The sequence below is a fragment of the Lissotriton helveticus genome, chromosome 6 (assembly GCF_964261635.1).
Source record: "Lissotriton helveticus chromosome 6, aLisHel1.1, whole genome shotgun sequence".
In the NCBI taxonomy this organism is placed as follows: Eukaryota; Metazoa; Chordata; class Amphibia; order Caudata; family Salamandridae; genus Lissotriton; species Lissotriton helveticus.
Window position 1 is genome coordinate 1,151,785,100 of NC_136067.1, and position 19,543 is coordinate 1,151,804,642.

A 19,543-nucleotide genomic window follows, 5' to 3' on the forward strand; every position below is an offset into this window, starting at 1 on the left:
GTCCTGTTGGAGAACTGCTGGCATATCTCACACTCCACAGGGACATGAGAAGAAGGGAGACAGAGGATACACACCCTGTGTGGATCAGATTTGGCCTTCTTCCTGACACACTCAGGGCATTTGTCAAATAAGGAAGGCATATCTGACAAATGAGTGGCCAAACTCACCAGAAAACTCTAGCAAAGGGAAGAAGGAACAAAAACACGTCGAGTGAAACACTCTAAACACTTGAAAAGTGCAAAAAATTTGACAAAACACCCAAAAAAAAGGAGAGCTCAATGCTCCAGGGTCCTGCTAGCAGGAACCGGAAAAAAGAACGGAAAGTGGAGGGAGTTGCTGTGCATTCTGGGATACCGAGAGTTCTGGAAAGTTTCCTTAAAGGCACGGTATCCCTTTTTAAGCCACATAATGGCAGCCTATGGGGGGCTTGTTTGTCCATCCCTTCCTCTCTATCATTCCAAGGATTTGGTGAGGGGGGAAGTTTTTTCTATGGGTGAAACCTGGCAGACTGTGCTGAATATGATATTAGTGGAATATCTTTTGCATTTCTAGTTGAAGTACTGGACAGTGTAGTCTTGCATGTATAGGCTGCATTATTTGTATTTAATTCTCTCTTAAGTGTCTATGCAGAACTGCACAGAAGACAGCTTAAGAGATTATTTTTGATTGCTCCGCGGTCCCCGCACATGAGCGGGACTATTCACTAGATTATGACTATACACAGAGATCCCCTACTACAGAAATACTACACCTAGTGCACTATTGAGAACTAGGCCCCTGCTACTGAGTTAATCAAAGAGTCAAAAGCAAAAGATGTTTTATACTTTTCCAATGGAAAAAATAAGGAGGTATTAAAATTGTCAGCACATAAAACAGTGTGCTTTAAAAGAAATCACTGGATAACATTTGAAAAAAAGTTAAAATCTTGGAGAAACCACCAACATTCCCATTTTTAGTCCAACAGCCTTTCCTGACAGTCAGCCTATTATAACATGTGGCTCTCCAAGCCTAATATCATGGAATGCATGACTTAATAATCAAGTCAAGTCAAGATAAGCTTTATTTGAGATCACAAAAAGTCATAAAAGCTACAAAATACATCACTACAATAATTTAAGAATGACCAAAAATACTTAATCTTAAGCGGAGCTTCGTATCAAAATACAATTCTCAACCAATAGAACTTCAAAATATGAAGGTCATTACTTCGAAGGTATTTTGAAAGATATATATATATATATATATATATATATATATATGGAGAAGTGTGGCTCAATGGTTAGAGCAGCAGACCCTGATGCAGAGGTCTAGCCCGGGACCAGGGTTCAATTCCCCGCCTCGCCGGGTCTTGGGCTCAAAATTCCACGGACCTGATAACTCTCGCCTCGGTGCATATTCCAATCATGGAGTCCCACTCTGCAACTCTGGGCAATAGCTTGCTTAATCTCCACAACGGCCCCCACAACACAAAGGATGCCTGGCCTCCACCTTGGGGGTGACCAGGAGTGGACACCTCACAGGGAAAGCCAGGATGGGTTCCACAGCGGTATTCGTACAAGCGCCTTGAGACCCTTGCGGGTGAGTAGTGCGCTATACAAGTATCAATATATATATATATATATAGGAAGGTTCAGAGCCCGCTGTGTAGTCTGGAGGAATGGAGGCAGGAGTGCGGTCATGGTACCGTACGCAGGGCGGTGTGCACAGTCATGCAGCCCCTGTTGTATGCATCGCCGGATTTTTACAGCGGAGGCGGAGAGAGGGGACCAGAGGAAGAACTTTGTTTGCGTTCTGCGAAGCTGGAGCAATTCCATTCACCCTGCAATCCACACCCCCGCAAATCCACCGCGGGTGTTGATTTTTTCCCCCGAGCGATACCTCCAAGAATCCGGACATTGGGGATTCTGGGACCAGTAGTTTCCCAAGACTGAAGGGAAACTTACACAGGTGTGCGAACATTAACCAGGGGGCGGAGCGGGCCTATTTACTGCCAGGCCGAGAGGGGTGGGATTGACTAGTAGAGTGCTGCTGGAACTCGTGGGAAGCTTCGGGCGCTGATGACGGCTAACATCCAAGCCAGAAATGCTGCATTCGCCACAACACGCAAAATAAAGAGCTTCCACTACTGCCCCGGGGTTCCTGCTTTTTCTTGTGAGGAAGAAGGTTCTTGATATATATATATATATATATATATATATATATATTTGAAAGACATACAGTTAGCCATTACTATAGACATCTATTAACGAGGCAATACTTTCTTATTAATTAATGAGACTTCATTTACCTATTACTCAAATTTCAAATTACCTGAATACTGCTGGATTACTCATGTCAAGTGATTCACTGGTGTAATCAGCAAGAATGAATGGGAATACTGGATACTGCATGAGATCATTGAAAGAACGACCAGAATGTTTGTTCAAATGAGTCAGGTATTCAAAATTAGTGATCTGTCCAGTACACCACAGCTGTGTTAAGGCAGCTAGATTTCCATACTCCAAAAGATTAGGAAGATCATTGACAAGGATATCTTGATACAGTGCATCACGGACCTAAAATAATTTGAAGACAAAAAAAGCGTTAGAGGAAACAGACAGAGCTAAGCAACCATATAACTAGGAAAACACATCTGTGAAGAGCAAATAATTCTCAGCGAGAGAAAAAAAGAGAGTGAAAAAGCATCTGCAAAAAGATATCCATCAGAAAAAAAGGTAATTAACGTAACGTGGCATAAAGTTCTAATGGATTCCTCTTACCACAGATATGTTTTCTACTGAAAGGTAGCCTAACAGTAGACAGTAAGAGTTTTGAGGAATAAGCTCATCTGCCAAAGAGGATCAATCACAAGTTTGGGAGATGTACACCAGCAAACCTAGACTTGTTCCTGAACTCTCATCATATGGTAATATTCTGTAAAAGAATTGGCTGAAACCCGGATTGGCAGTGTGAGATGTTGGCCTGGTATATGATGTCCACTATTTTAGTGGGCACCTTGCACCAGTCCAAACAACCCTTATGGTGATGGTTGTAAAGTCAATCTTATAGACCAGCTATCCTAGTGGTAGCATGGACAAAGCAGTCTTAGGCTAAAACTTCAGAGAGCATGTGAAGCCAGCTGTTTTACCATATATAATCCCTTGCATACCAAATGAAAGGACACCACACAAGGTATATATATGTATTTATTACTAACACAACCCCTCTGCACTCTTTATGAGGTCAGAGTTCGAGATACAGCACAAGTTACTCAATAAGCATCTATAAGTTGCACAAATACAATTCTGCCCTAGGGGCCTCACGAACCACATACTAAGTAAGTGGTATAGGAACCACTTCAGGAAAGGTGAGTAGGCCTAGGGCCTAGGAAATCGCTGGGGCTACACTGACCAACCAAGGGTTTGGAAGTAGGAGACCCACGGGAGATGCGTGCAGTGTGGGAACACAGACGCAAGCTACCTTTGACTTACAATGGAGAACGAACAAGTTACAAAGTTACTGATTAGGGACACTTCCGAGTGGACTACGATAAAACCCTCTTAAACTAGGACACTTGGATAGTCAATACCCACGGGAGCACCGGAGTACACAAGTTACCTCACCCAGGGAAGCCGGGTGCATAGGTGTCTTTTCGTGTCGGGTTTCGTCGATGCTTTCAATGGAGACCTGCAAAAGAAGTGCTGCAGGCGGCCGAAGGAAGAGTGTCTGGGTGGATCCAAGGATGGATCAAGGAACTGAAGAACCTGAAAGCAGAGGGGACAGAGTCTTGGTCACCAGCCAGTGACCAGGATGGAACCAGGAAGGAACCAGGCGATGTCGCGATGCAAACAGGTGAAGAGGTGAAGCTTGTCTCTGCAACCACGAGGACCAGGAGGCGTCGACGACGACCAGGAGCTGGAGTCGAGCTGTACCACGAAGGCTCTAGTTGACTGCGTTGTCGGTATCCGGATTGGACCCAAAAAGCCTTGGTAACCACAACCCACGCAGGATGTGAAGATTCGTTTCAGTTCAGACAAGCAAGGTCTGAGGAGCTTCTCTTTTGGAAGGAAGCTGGAGCAAGACCGGAGCAACCACGCAAGCGGTGTAGTTTCATAAAGATGTCTTCAGAGGGCTCACTAGCCAACGGGCTAGCAACCGCGAAGACGCGTCGAGCTGAAATGCAGGTGCAGGCCCCACGCGGCACTCGTGGAGTGTGGAGGGCTGAGCTTCGATGCAAATGCTGCTCGGGTCTGAGGCTTCTCAAACCCCAATGCACAACTTTGAGGGTACCTCAGAAGCTTCACAGGTAGCAAAAAGCAGGTAGACCAGGATGTCCAGTCCCACGTTTCTCGTGTCCGCCACGGGTCTCAGCTTTGCTGTGGATGTGGGTCGGAGTCAGAGGAGTCTGGAAGTCCAGTTCCTGCGTCGCTAAGTCTCCGGGTTCCTGCGGGAGCGCCGACAAAGCAAACCAGCAAGTTACTGATGGTGCCTGTTTGCGCAGGGTGGTCACTCCTTGACCACAAGGGAGATGTCTTCAGTCTTCCAGTCGATATGGAACGTCGAAGGTCCAGGAGTTTTGTTTCAGAGTTTCTTTCCAGGATAATCTAAAGTCTCTAGACTCCGCTCCTAACTTTATACCAAACTAAGGGGCTGGATTACCTGCTAGGTCCCTCCTATGGGTGGAACCTGGGAAGGGGGCGGTTACACCTCTTTCTCTTTGTCCAGTTTCGCGCCAGAGCTGGGGCTGGAGTGCCTCAGCAACTGGTTTGAGCCGGGCTATGCATGGAGCACCTTGTGTGCCCCAGGCAGTGTCTCATTTTGCAGCCCTCCCTGCCCCAATACACGAAAAGCCTGTCTGGGGAGGTGCTAGCACATCCCAAGGCAGGAAACCTATTGTCCAGGCCTCCCCTGCCGGAGTTTCGTCCAGCAGCAGGGGGTCAGATTCGTGTCTGTGTCAGCAGCATCCATATTGTGATGCTGAGGCTCTGTTTACCTTTAACCTGGTAAAGCAGTAACCAACATGTCTTCTCCCTCTAGAAGGGTGGAATGCTACCCCCGCCACCAGAATTGACGGCGGGGTAGTATTCCAAAGCGTATGACACCTTACACAACATGTTTTGATGCAGCCAAACCAAAGTTAGCATTAACCGCGAGGATTATAATGCACTTAAGAGTATATGGTATGGCTATATAATAGAACAGCTATAAGGACATGGTTCCGAAAGCTGCAGAGGGGCTCAGCTCATGCCAGAGCACTCTCTCACATAAAACCAAGCACTCTGCATCCAGGATTGTTAAGGCCTGCCATAGGAGTGACTTATAGGTTCATATGTGTCTATATATAAGGGTAGATATAGGTATACTATATCTAAGCAAGGGGTGATTACACCACCTTGCCCAAGCTGAGTGATCAGCCTGTGGTGTCAGTTTGGATGGCCAGCCAGGGGTGGCATAATACATGCTGCAGCCCCTGGTAGGCCTTGGATGCAACTATGCCCTGGGTACCTATGGTACATGTTAGACCTGGCACCTTGGCGTGAGTCTCCCTTCCTCTTTTTTGCTGATGTGCCTCAGATGTTTTGCTGGTGTTCGATGCTCAGGGCACTGCGCCACGGCCAATCCGTGCCGCAGTGCAAGTGCTCCCAATGTAAAGTATATGTGCAATTGATTTCCACGATTGGCTTATTTGGTTTACTGTCAGTCCCCCGTAACGGGCACGAAGAGTGCCGGGGCTTGTAGATACAAAAGCTGCTGGTGGGCCTGCAGCGCTGGTTGCGCCACCCACAGAAGCGGCCTCGTAAGACATGACTCGGGTCCGCCATTGCAGACCCCGCGTCCAGTCCCGTACTGTCACGCTGACTGCGCAAGTGCCCACACTTGCCAGTCCCTGAACCTTCCCTAACCTCCATATCAGTCACCCCTATGGTAGGCCTACGGGCAGGGTGCATTGAAGCGTAAGGTAGGACAAGCCTAGAGTGTGGCATGTCCTCGTAGTCAATTACCCCCCTTTTCGTTCTTCACTATGGAAGGGCTACCGGTTCTCTTAGGCCAAGATGAGCTGTCGGAACTATTACACGCTATAGTCACGGCAGACTCAGGGTACACGGTGGCATGTCGAGTTTAGTATGCCTGAACTCAGAATAATAAAATACTTCCTTTAGTAAGGTTTATTTTAATATCCTGTGTTGGCAAATGCTACTTTTAGAAAGATAGCCTTTGCGCGCCTAACTATTTAGCCCGCCTCTGCCAGGATGTGTATCTGTTGTCTGGGTTGGTGTGAGTGACAGGGCTGGGAGATTCCCGGGGACAGTTGGGACCCCCAGGTGGTGAATAGGGGGCTTACACCAGGATGGGTGGGCAGAGTAGTCCTTGACTCTGAATAGGGTTGTGCTCCACCACCACGATGCTGGCTCCACCTCCTGCGGAGCGTCTGATGTCTCTGCCCGCACTCTGAAAGAAGACGGCAGCTTCCTGTAAACAGAGTACTCCAAAACTGGGTTGAACTAGCCTCAGGCCCCCTGGCCTGCAAAGACAAAAGAATCGCAGTATAAATATAGGAGCTCCGCTCCTTACAAATCAGATCCAGTTTTGACCACGATGAACCTCTGCCTGACTAGAAGGACCAAGAGAAGCTGAAGGACGGAAACCGGTCTGAATCCTGTAAGACTGGCCTGCAGTGGTGCCTTGCTGAGAACGGAGAGGAAAGGACCAGAAAGGACTTTGTAGACTTGTGCCTGAAACGATCTCCAAGGGCTTGATCGAGAGCTTGCCCCCTGAACGGAACCCCAGGACCATTGAGTTCTATCTGCTTGTGCCCGTCTGCTGTTGGGCCTTAGTTCTTATTCCCTCGCCGGAGTTGTGACTCGGGTGCCTCCGCCCCCTCCCAGGTCGTGACAGCTCGGAGCCTGGTCGCCCCGCCGTAGAGAGCCCCGCTCATCCCTGAGTCGCTGTCTGCTTCAGTGCCGGGCCACCCGCTCTCCTGTCACCTCACCGCTAACGGAGCGCGTTGTGCACCTCTCCTCTTCTCCCGCCGGAATCTGCCCGGAGAGCATTCCACAGCCTCGGACGGTCCGTACGTCGTAACGTACCCGACTGTCTCGCTTTGTCCTCCTGCATACAAAGACCCGTGCCGCACCCCAAGAAAGGCCTCCCCGTACAGTGGTACCGGAAGCCCGGTGTGGCCCCTGTCTGCCCGAGAACGTGACGCCCCTCACAGATCCACGAGTACGACCCGGCGTGCTAAGAAGTAGTACGTCCCGCAGGCCTGAACGGTGCCTCGCCCCGTGAGCTGCATCGACCCCGGATCGCCGCAACCCTCCACAGTCTAACTCCTCCACCTCGCTCCTCGAGGGGGCCCTGAGCCGGAGAGACCCTCTGGAGAACCGTCGGCCTCGTTCGGAGTCCGCCCTCACCAGCCGCGCCTGAAACGCCTCGGACTTCCACAAGCAAGGTACACTTGAACTCCGTCCCGAGTTCACATCGGATCCAGGGTCCGCAACGTTCTTATTTCCCTGTCATCGTACCTTGCTGAACAACGAACATTTAAAGACTAACTCTTGCCTAATATAATCTGGTGGCCTCAAACCGTTACATGTTACATGGTCTTGTGATAATCCTGCTTGAACATATCTTTTATATAAAGTATACGTATTTTTGATACAACCATTTGACACTGCACGCGCCGCCTGTGGGCCTCCTACTTCTTAACTAAGGTTCAGATAGTGTAGCCCCAGCGATTCCCTAGGTCCTAGGCCTTTCTTTTTCTCGTGATGTGGTACTTATACTACTTTCTTAATATATGGTTAGCTTCGCCCCGGGATGGGGCCTAACTGTAAATTGTGCAACTTAACGTATTCTGACTAAGTAACTTGTTATGTGCTTTGGCCTCTGATCTCATAAAGAGTTCAGAGGAGTGTGTTAGTAAATAAATACATATATATTTTATATTTATCCTGTGTGGTGTCCGTTCATTTGGTATTCAAGGGGTTACATATGGTAAAACAGCTGGCTTTACATGCCCTCAAGAGTCTTTTAGCCTAAGACTGTTCTGTCCACGCTACCACTAGGATAGCTGGTCTATAAGGTTGACTTACAACCATCTCCATAAGGGTTGTTTGGACTGGTGCAAGGTGTTCACTAGAATAGTGAACATCATATACAAGGCCAACTTCTCACACCTTACACACCCTTAAATGCTCCTAAATTCAGTATGTAGGGGTCCCCCCGACAAGAGAGAGATGGATAAGTCTACCTGGAACAAAAACAAAAGGAGGACAAAAAAAGCAGTCACAGCGAGAACTGAGGACCAACACCGAACTTGCCACCAAACTCTGCCAGTCTGCTAGCGCCTCGACAATTTCACAGACCCCACTCATCCAAAAGCTGTGCATCTACCAAACACTTGGAGGTCTGTGCAGTGTTTCAAAGACCACTTAGCATCTAACTTTTTCTTCAGATGGATACTTCTACCTGCAGAGTCCTCACCTCTTGAACAGATTCCCAAAATACAAGTTACTTACCTTCGGTAATGATATATCTGTAAGAAACATAGGTTTGTTATAGATTCCTTACCTTAGAATTACCCCCGGGCGTTATACTGGATCCAGAGACATTTTTTCATCAGCAGTACCCTTACAGGTCAAAAGGTGGCGTCGGTCGGCTCCACGTTAGTTGTTGGCGTCGTGGTCGCTGGGATGACGTCGCAGTAGCTACTTAGATGCCGCCCTAGGGCTGACGTCAGTTCTTTCTTTTTTCGCGCCAGCCAGGGCTGATCCGGAGAGAGCGGTACCTCCAGTCACTTTTTCACTGACTTTTTGCCGACTTTTGTGGACACAGTTTGACTCTTCCACTCCTGGTGCACGTCGGGGAGGTCCCAGCTTCAAGGCTTCCGGTACCTGTAGACGACTGATGTTGGTGATGGATCTGCACTGCATGTGCCTGCTTTGCTTGGAGCATGACCATGATGCCAAGTCCTGCTCCGACTGCCGGACCATGAATCGGAAGTCTAAGGATCTCTTGTTCCTTCTTTCTTTTGCCCAGCAGGGGTCTGCTCTGGGCACTCTTAGGGGCTACCTCTTGGCCATTTTAGACTTTCGTAGGCTTCCTGATCAACCTTCTCCTTTCAAGTCTCCTGTTGTAAATCACGTCCTCAAGGGCATTACTCATCTTTTTCCTCCTATTACCATCGTTATGCCTCAGTGGGACTTAAACTTGGTTCTGACTTACCTTATGTGCACTCTCTTAGAGCCACTTCATACCTGTGCTCTTCGTCTTCTTACCTTAAAGACGGCTTTTCTGGTTGCCATCACCTCTGCTCGCAGGGTGAGTGAGCTCCAGGCTCTTTCTTCAAAACCTCCTTTCCTGGCTGCTCATCCAGACAAGGTTGTACTAAGAACCAGACCTTCCTTTCTTCCCAAGGTGGTTACTTCCTTCCACATTGGCCAAACCATCACTTTGCCCACCTTTTTTCTGCCTCCACACCCTTCAAAAGAAGAGGAGAGGCTCCTTTGCCTGGATCCAAAACGGGCGCTTCACTTCCATTTGGATCGCACCAAACAATTCCGGGTGGATGACCAGCTCTTTGTGGGCTACATGGGCGCTATGAAAGGTCAGGTTGTGCACAAACGGGCCATCTCTAGGTGGGTCCTTTGTGAATTAAGGCTTGCTATTCCTTGGCAAAGAAGGAGCATCCAGCGGGGCTACGCGCCCATTCCACCAGCAGCTACTACTGCTTTGGGACGAGGAGTCCCCCTCAATGAGTCACTGAGGAACGGCGGTAAGCATTTAGGCTGTGTGTATAATTTTTGAGATAGAAAGTAGGCCTCTGTGTCACACAAGAGTAGACATACTGATGCAGATAACAGCACACTCAGCTTTATTGATGCTGCCATTTACAGTTGTTTTGTAAAAGCGTAGCTCTGGACATTTTTCCCCGTAGTCACAGTAATTATGTTTGACCTTCTGCGCACATTAGCGCCTTTCTGTTGATTGTGATTAGTATAACCTTGATTACTTGGCTAAGGTCCGTTATCCGGTTCAGGCTGAAGCGATTCTTTTAACCCCTCCGTCAATGATGTTGTTTACAGTTGTTTTGCATAAACGTAGACAGGACATTTTTTCACCGTAGTCACAGTAACTTTGTTTGACCTTCCAACCCTCTGCGCACATTAGCGCCTTTCTGTCTAAAGTGATTAGTATGCCCCTGTTTTAGCTAAGGGCCGTTATCCGGTTCGGGCTGGAGCAATCCTTCCAAGCTCTCCGCCGTTGACAAGGCGCCGTTCCATGTGATCAGCAAACCATCTTTAAAATTACTTTTAGTTTATGGAGGGACCCTTGCCCGTTCTACAATGGGCATCATTCTCACCATGAAGTCTCTGTCTTTAAACACGCGTCCCGTGGCTTGCATTGCGATTGTTTTTTATCACCGCCACCTAGCTTAAAGCACATAAATCCAAGCGTGCCGCGTTTTTGGTACACTCTACCAATTAGGACACAAGCCAGTACTCTAGGCACTGTAAATATGCACTTTCTTTTGGTTAATTCATTACACCTGTTAATCATTTCCCTTGTTTTTGGTTTGATCTAGAGATTATTCTTTGGAGCTTCTATGCCCAATGCGAAGATAATTAAACCACTTTGAATGCTTCTAGGACCAGGCTGATTGACACGCCCGGCTTCAGGATAAATTACTAGGGGTTTGACTAGACAACTAGATCAACTAGACAACGGCGAAACATCAGCTCTCTTCTTCCTGGACCTGTCAGCCGCCTTCTACACGGTCTGCCATCACAGTTCAGTTGAGTTCAAGCAAGCTTTATTCGACAAATGTCATAAAAGCAAAAATACAAACAATTTATCTCAAGTGATAAAAAGTTTTCCAACTACACATTGTAATAAAGGTATGATATTATACAGTATAAAATCAACACTAAAAGTTACAGATACAAAAAATTCATGGGGTTTAAAATACACAATATATTACAAAACCATAATTTGGACAGGTCAACCACTAATCACTTTACTCCTAAGGGTCCAGGACCACCCTAGATACTTTGCCACTGATATATAAATCAAAGGGTTGGTACTTGTACAGATAATTCTAACTGCTGCCATGCCACTCCTAGTACCTAATAGTTTACACATTGGGCGCAGCCATGCCCTACGTGGGGCGGAATACGCTGGACACCCAAATTGCATATGAGTAATTGATTCCATAGGGGCTGGACAACAGGGGCAAGCAACCATTCCACCATTTGACCACCTAGATGTAAATGTTCTAATTGGCAAACTTCCAATTCTAAGCTGGAAGTAGAGCTTTCTGTCAAGTGGCCTGGTTATATCATCCCTGTATGTTTCCAGGGGGCTCACATCTTTAAAATCAAGAAAAATCCCTGTAAGCGAAAGTGGTGCACTAGTCCTAAAAGTTTTTGATGCTACCATCTCCCAGTATATGCCCTTAAGGACCTTTTTGGTTGGAAACCTAGCGTTAAGGGGATCCTCCCATAACTCCTGCATTCCTAATTCTCCAAGAATCCCCCTAATGCCAGATACCCATTTGATTTTATGGAAGGAATCACATTTAATAATATCCATAAGGCCTGTGGCAAATCTTCTTAGTTCGGAAGTTGTCCACAGGCGCCTCCAATATAATACCAGACGTAGGTTAGCAATATATTTAATTGGCCTCATTCCTAAATCATAAAAAACAGGACACATGGGGGCACTCTGTGGTAAATTAATAGGATTGCGTAGAAACTTATTTTCGGATACAGACATTTTAGTTAAGTTCTCGAATCCCCAAATCTCTACGCCAGAGGGCTGAGCTGATAGACTCGAAGAGCAGGGGCAATTGGTTTAGTTAGTGATTTGGCATGCTCGGACCTCAATGCTCCAGCCAGTTGGCGATGTTTAAGCATTGCCAACTCAGTCTGTTGGTTCCACCACAAATCATGTTGGATATTGACACCCAGGTAGCTAAATGCCCTTACTTGTTCCAATGGTAAATGATTTATAAAAAGGTTGCCCTTAAAAGATTTGTGCTGGTTAAAAGACATGAATTTGGATTTTTGTCAGTCAGTCAGTCATAAGCTTTTATTCTATATGCAAGATATCTTATAAGCACAATACAATACAACCATATAAAAATGTACAAAATCAATACATATAAGTCAGTAGTAAACTCATTTAAAAGGGATAAAAAGGACATCAAAATGCCCAAAATAAATTATCTAAAAAGAGAATTAAACTGCTACTGACAATCTCTTGCAACGAATAAGCCAAAACTGCTTTAAAAATTTAGCTATTCCACATATAATTGGGGGGGATGTGTCCGTCATTAAAATACGCAAAGCTACTAGGTAACTACGTGTACCCATGTTCCGGCAAAGAGGTTTAAGCCAAGTGCTCCTGGGCTTTGCATAGTCCGGACATTCAAACAGGATGTGCGTAATGGACTCAATCCTGCTCGGACAACATGCGCAGTTGGGAGACATGTGAGGAGCTGATTTCCATTTTGATACCACAGCCCCAAGCGGGAGAGAGCCAACTCTAAATTTAAAATATAGTGCTCGATCAAAAGGGAGGGTAATGAGGTCCAAATAAGGCTCAAATGCCACCACATCTTTTACCACTAAAAAGGCAGCAGTAAACTTGCAGTGGTTCGGGTTTGTAACTAAATGTTCCGCGGACCATTTCCAATAAAGACTCTTCACAACGAGTTGTCCAACAGTCCCCCAGTCCGATTTTCTCCAGGAGCATTTTAGTGTCTCTCAGCCATCTTATTTTTGCCCAACCACCCAGACTCATTATTTCAGCCAGTCCATCAGCATATGATTTCAGTTCTTCACCCCTCCAAATTCTTGTCCATAATAGGAGGGGACGGAGTTGGGCCTGGTCTTTGATGTTTTTACAACCTGTGTCCAACAACACAGGTATGGTCGGAGTGCTCGGAGGGATGGCAATAATGGTTTTTAGCAGCTTACTTTCCACTGTGGCCAAGGCCTCCAAGCGGCAATGACCCCACAATTCTGCGCCATACAAGGCCGATGTTACTACCTTGGCTTTGTAGATTTCAATTACTGGGGTAAGCGATCTCCTGGGAGAGGCCCGAAATTCCCTCAACAGGGCTCCTCCTACCCTTTTGTGGTTGAGAACCATCTTATCAATGTGAGGCGCCCAGGACATTTTGTCTGTTATCCGAATTCCAAGGTAATCGAATTCGGATACTTTCTCCAAGGCAACAGAATTGAGCGTGGGAGGACGGCCCAATTTCCATGGGGGATTTAGGACTAAATATTTTGTTTTGTCCACGTTAATTACTAGGCCCTTGGAAGCACAAAAATCCTGAAAACGGGTTAGCAGTTTTTGGAGACCTTGCGGAGTCTTGGAGATCAAAAGCGTGTCGTCCGCAAATAGCAGGGTGGGTATCCGCACACCTCCGAGACAGGGAGCATCAGCTGGGTCCAATTGAAGATATTCTACCACCCCATTCACATATAGTGAAAATAGGGTGGGCGCCAGGACGCAACCCTGTCTCACGCCCCTGGACACCGGTATTTTCTCAGTGAGCTCTCCGCTTTTACCCCAGCGGACCTGGGCGAAGGTATGGGCATGGAGGGTGACAAGGAGGGACAAGATGTAGGGGGGCAGTCCCAACTCATGAAGCACCCTCCACAATTCTTCCCGGGGAACTAGGTCAAAGGCAGTCTTCAGGTCTATAAAGGCCAAATATAGACTGCCTTTGCCTAGCTCCACCACCTTCCACCCCAAGAGTGCCAACCTGAACACCTGCTCTATCGTCCCCATTCCTGCCCGGAAACCTGCCTGAAAATCAGATAGTATGTTGTTCTCCTCCACCCAGTGTAAGATCCTCCCAAGTATGGCTTTGCCTGCTATCTTTTGGGTGGAATCTATCAAGCTTATAGGGCGGTAGTTCCCCGGGGTTTCTCTACACCCTTTTTTATGAATCGGTACCACCACCGCCCCTTTCCATGATTCTGGCACTGGCCCTCCCCTCATAATGTCGTTAAGGAGTGCTGCAATGACCCTACCCCACTCAGCTGGATAAGCCCTCATAAGGTCCCCCGGAAGGCCATCTGGGCCAGCTGCCTTACGGGGGGCCACCCACCCTATCACTTTTTCAATCTCTAGAGGTGTAAAGAGATCATAGGCGTGGGGTTCGATTGCTAGAGGGGAATACGCCCTAACATTCAATTCCCCTTGTGCCGGGAGATATAAAGTTCCAAAATGTTTTACCCAACTTTGTGGCGGGATGTTGCAGGGTCTCGTAGCTGCCTCGGGCCTATTCCGTGATCCTATTAGGTTCCAAAAAACCCTTGAGTCCCTACATTTACTAGCTTGGAGCAGATCTTCCCAGAATTTGTCTTCCCACTCCCTCTTAGCATGTTTGAGGGATCTGTTGTAGGCCTTCCTTGCTACCTGAATATCACTGTGGGAATTACGCTTTACTGCCTCAACAAGCCTTGCCTTATGGACCCTACATGAATGAGTATACCAGCCATCTTCAGGTTTTTTACTTCTCTTGTTACTCGACTTACTAGAGTGGATGGTAAATACATTAGAGAGGGCCTCTACTAGGGAGACAAAAAGTCCACTTGGCCTACCCACCCCTTCTAGGGGTGACCCCAAGGATGCCACTGCATGGTTTAAAAGGGCAAAGATTTCACTGACCCTTGCCTCCGATAGGACCAATTTAGCCCATTTTATTCGTCTGCCGCATGGCGAGACTTCGGACTCATCAGGGGGCATTACCACCGGGTTAACATGACCTTCTATTGCAGATCGCCACCACTGTTTCATACTTAAGGAAAGTGGGTTGTGATCACTTTCAGTTGTTGGGACTACCAGCATGTCCATCACATGCTTCCATAGGTACACATCTACTAAAATGTAATCTATTCTGGAGGTGTGTCCTGGTCTATTGTACGTGTGGGCACCCCCCCTACCTGAGGTTGTCCTCCCATTAACTGCCCTTAGATTTAATTCCAGGCTCAGGGAGTATAACTGTAGCGCCACTTCAGACCACCTTCTGATAGGTGGGAGTTCCAATACGGGGATCCCCAACCTAATGTCCTCCTCATCTTGTTCAAGGGCAACATCCGAGCCCAAAGGCTCGAACGTACAGTTCATGTCGCCCACGACCAGCGTACGCAAACTGTGGGGGGCTTTATTTAGAAGGGTCTCAAGAAGGGATATTACCGATGACTTTCTTCCACCCTTAGTCCCTCTGGCATAAACATTATAGACATTTAAAACCAATCTTCCCCGCTGATCTAGTAGAATAATATTTTGGATATCCGGGTGGCCTGTATGAAGTTCCTCTACTCTACAATCTAGGGCAGCTGCTACCCAGATGAGCAGGCCACCAGAAGGTCGCCCTCTTCCAGTTTCAGAGGTCAATGCAGGGACAGAGTAGGAAGAGAATCCCACCCTGTGTGCCGGCACTAAGCTCCACGTCTCTTGGAAGATACACAGAGAGTGTTCATCCACCCATGCAGTGAAGTCAGGCAAGGCCAACTTCCTTGTAATCCCTGCGACGTTCCAGCTGAAAACCTTAAATACTAGGCCCGTCACAGCTGGAGCGTCGCAAGGCGCAGGAATACCCTTAACTGTGGCCCTCATCCCACTAGTATCTCCAATATCTCCAATTGGAGAGAAGTCAATTTGGGAGGATACTACTACCTTTGGCTCTGGAACACTCACGGATACTTTGTCCTCGGCTGCATTTTTGCATACCCCAGGTTCGTCCTCCTGTAGTCAGTTGGACCCTGACACCCGCACTGAGTTCATCCCTCCACTCCCGGGTGCCCCGGCCCCAGCTGTCTCGGAGGAGCTTAGGCTTTCTCGAGTTAGAGTAGCATTTTGCCTAGGGTAAAAATAGGACAAATCTACCACTTTAACCCCTGGGGCCCCCATATTTTTTATTGGGGTACAGATGGAAGGGACTACTCTGGGGTCCTGAAAGTTTATTATTATACAGTCCCCCTCCTGGGTTTTCTTTCCCTGCCCTACCCAGCCTACTCTACGCACACTTAGAATAATCCCATCCACACCCGGCGGAATTGGCTTGTTTGCCTTTAGCCAGTGGATGCACTTATTCTTGAGTGATTCGTGGTTTTCCAACTGGTCTTCCTTTAGTGGGGGGACGTTTACCAGAACTGTAACAAAAGGTTGACAGTCTGGAGGGAGATTTATTGGAGGAGTACGGCGTACTGGTTTCCTAGAAGCCGGTACAGTGGTAGTTAGAGGTGTAGGTTGGGAAGCGGGAATTGAGAATTTCCCCGTTACTAGTCCCTGAGCCTTATCACATGAGCCTGGTGTTTGTGTATTTTTTAATTTGCCACTAGTTGCCTGGGGCTGCTTTTGTGGCAGTAATTTGGGCTTAGATGCGGCTACCTCTGAGTGCGCTGGTGGCCCCTTGAAATTCGGCCCTGCTTTAGGAGGGGGAAACGTTTTAGGAACTGGGGTTTGTGGTCTATTAATGTCAACCTTATTTAGTATTTTTAGAGGCTTAGGGACTCTCTGTGGTGGTAAAGAAACTACTGGAGGCTCACTCTCCATCAGATCCATGTCAGGGCTTTCACTCGCTCTGACTAGTTGTTTAAATGTGGATTTGAGTGAGAAGAACCCATCGAGGGTTGATTGCTCTAATTTATCTATTCTAGACCCCAGGCTCTTGACCTGTGTTAGGAGGGGCATCAAGAGACTATTTACCCTCTCTAAAATAATATCGATAGTTACAGGGTGAGGCGGGTTTGAGGCATTTACTATGGTATCATTAGGAAGTGGCCCCTTCAGGGTAGCCACTACCCCCCCTTCTACCACGTCTTTATTCCCCATAGTCGTGCCCCTTAGCTTTTCCATGCCAAAACCTGGGAGCTTTATTGTTGATTGGTAAAGTGAGGCCTGGCTCACCAATCTGCCCTTTTTACCATGTCTTGTCTTTTTACTTTTGTTTCTCTTATCCTGTCTAGTCTCTGGAATCTGGCTACTTGAGGGCACCCCTTCTAAGACCCCGTCTGTTATTATCATAATCGGAGTGGGTGAAATTGGCGGTAAAGACTGACTAATTGCATCGTTTGGGGGTTTAGGTGATACAGGTGGAGCTGGAATAATAAGACCAACCTCTTCCTCAATGCCACTAGGAAGAAGCGTGGCTACAAAATGCACCCCGTCTATATTTTGCCCTATTTCAATCAGTTGGGACGGGTCTGTAGAATCGCCTAGAGCTCCTACAGTAGCGGCAAGTAGAACCCGCTCACAAGCCGGAGTAGACGCTTGCACAGCAGCCCCCAGTGATGCACGTCTTGATGGAAGGTAGATCTCGGATAGGCGCCGCTCTGACACAGCGATCTCCTTTTCTATTACAGCCGCCACCCTGGTAATAAACCGATCCATAGTTCCTATCACAGGGCTCCCTGCAATAACTCGGCTATCGCCTTCGCTCCTGAGAGGTCTTCCTGAGCGGGTAGACATGATGTAAAGAGCACCGTTGGGCCTCAACGGCTGTATGTAGACGCTGCTGTTGCAGGGGAAAGGGACGTGGCCCAGCCCAGCCGCTGTCAGCCCCTGACGGCCACAGACGGCCCGCCCTTTGCCCGGGCTTCGCTCGGCGTCCTGCTCGCGTCCCGCTCGCGTCCCGCTAAGCGTCGAGCTGTTCTTAAAATAGGGGGCGTTGCAGGCGGGGGCGTGTCTGATTGTGGGCGCGTCCGCCTGTGCAGCTGGGGAAGCAGGGACTCCTGGTCTTCCGAGTCCCTGCTTAGCGCCGACAAGCTGGTCCGTCCAGGCGCCTCCCAGTGACAGCGCTTAGACCTCGCCTCTCCCTCCTTCAAGCCGCGAAGCGGCACCCGCGGAGCGGGTGCGGCGAGAGGCAGCGGCAACAAGGGGCAGCCCAGCAGAGTTGGACCCGAGAGCACAGGGTCAGTTAACAGCCTCCACAACTTCCAGGTGAGTCCCGCTGAGAGCAAGCAACACGCGCCTTTTCTCTGGTCAGGCGGGGGCGTGTCTGATTGTGGGCGCGTCCGCCTGTGCAGCTGGGGAAGCAGGGACTCCTGGTCTTCCGAGTCCCTGCTTAGCGCCGACAAGCTGGTCCGTCCAGGCGCCTCCCAGTGACAGCGCTTAGACCTCGCCTCTCCCTCCTTCAAGCCGCGAAGCGGCACCCGCGGAGCGGGTGCGGCGAGAGGCAGCGGCAACAAGGGGCAGCCCAGCAGAGTTGGACCCGAGAGCACAGGGTCAGTTAACAGCCTCCACAACTTCCAGGTGAGTCCCGCTGAGAGCAAGCAACACGCGCCTTTTCTCTGGTCAGGCGGGGGCGTGTCTGATTGTGGGCGCGTCCGCCTGTGCAGCTGGGGAAGCAGGGACTCCTGGTCTTCCGAGTCCCTGCTTAGCGCCGACAAGCTGGTCCGTCCAGGCGCCTCCCAGTGACAGCGCTTAGACCTCGCCTCTCCCTCCTTCAAGCCGCGAAGCGGCACCCGGGGAGCGGGTGCGGCGAGAGGCAGCGGCAACAAGGGGCAGCCCAGCAGAGTTGGACCCGAGAGCACAGGGTCAGTTAACAGCCTCCACAACTTCCAGGTGAGTCCCCTGGATTTTACAACATTTACTTCAAGGCCTCGGTGGTGCAGAAATCTTCGAAAATAGCTAGTGCTTTCTGCAATCCACTCGGGGTCTTTGAAATGATTAAACAATCATCTGCAAACATTAAAATAGGGACTTTCGCCCCAGCTAAAATTGGGTCGTCAACGTTAGCTGCAATCATTAGTTTGGCCACATCATTAATATATAAAGAAAACAGGGTGGGAGTTAAACGCAGCCCTGTCGTACCCCTCTTTCTACTGGAAACTGGCTGGTAACGTTTCCAGGAGAACCCCATCTAATCTGTGCAAAATTGTGCTCATGAAGTCTCATAATTAATGAAAGAAGGGCGCAGGGCATGCCCAAAACATGTAGAACAGACAACAGGGTTGAACGTGGAACAAGATCAAAAGCTGCCCTTAAATCAATAAAGGCAGCATATAAGCTACCCCCACCTAATTGTACTGTCTTCCAATGAAGCATTGCAAAATGCAATACTTGGTCGACTGTACTAATACAGGCCCTAACCCCTGCCTGGAGGTGCGACAGGATGTTCTGCTCTCGCTTCCATTCCAGTATTTTGTTTAGGATCAGTCTGCCTAGGATCTTTTGCATTATATCAGTCAGACTGATCGGGCGGTAATTACCGGGGAGTGACTTGTCCCCCTTTTTAAAAACTGGTATAATTTCCGTACCGTTCCATGATTCAGGGATAGGTGCTCCTTTTACTACTGCGTTCACTAGTAGTAAAATATACCTTCCCCATGATTCTCTAGCATACAAGAAAATATCTGCTGGGACGCCGTCTATATCAGGTGCCCTACGTGCTACCACAGATTCTAGGGCAAGATTTACATCCCCGATGTCGAATGCCTCTTCTAAAAAGGGTGTATATGTAAATTCAGGGCTTATGCTTAATTCCACACTTTTTGCGTATTGGGGTTTGAAGTAAGCCACCCAATCATCCTGGGCTACC

General features: G+C 48.3%; 1 protein-coding gene across 2 annotated transcripts in view; it reads right to left on the bottom strand.

Annotated features, from left to right (window-relative positions):
• Positions 1-19,543, bottom strand: part of LYST (lysosomal trafficking regulator) — a 3,192,287-nt gene that overhangs the window by 911,854 nt on the left and 2,260,890 nt on the right. For both annotated transcript variants that reach the window (XM_078648813.1, XM_078648812.1), the window contains one exon: positions 2,311-2,555. In XM_078648813.1, the coding sequence (XP_078504939.1) occupies positions 2,311-2,555 (245 nt within the window). The remainder of the gene's footprint in view (positions 1-2,310; positions 2,556-19,543) is intronic.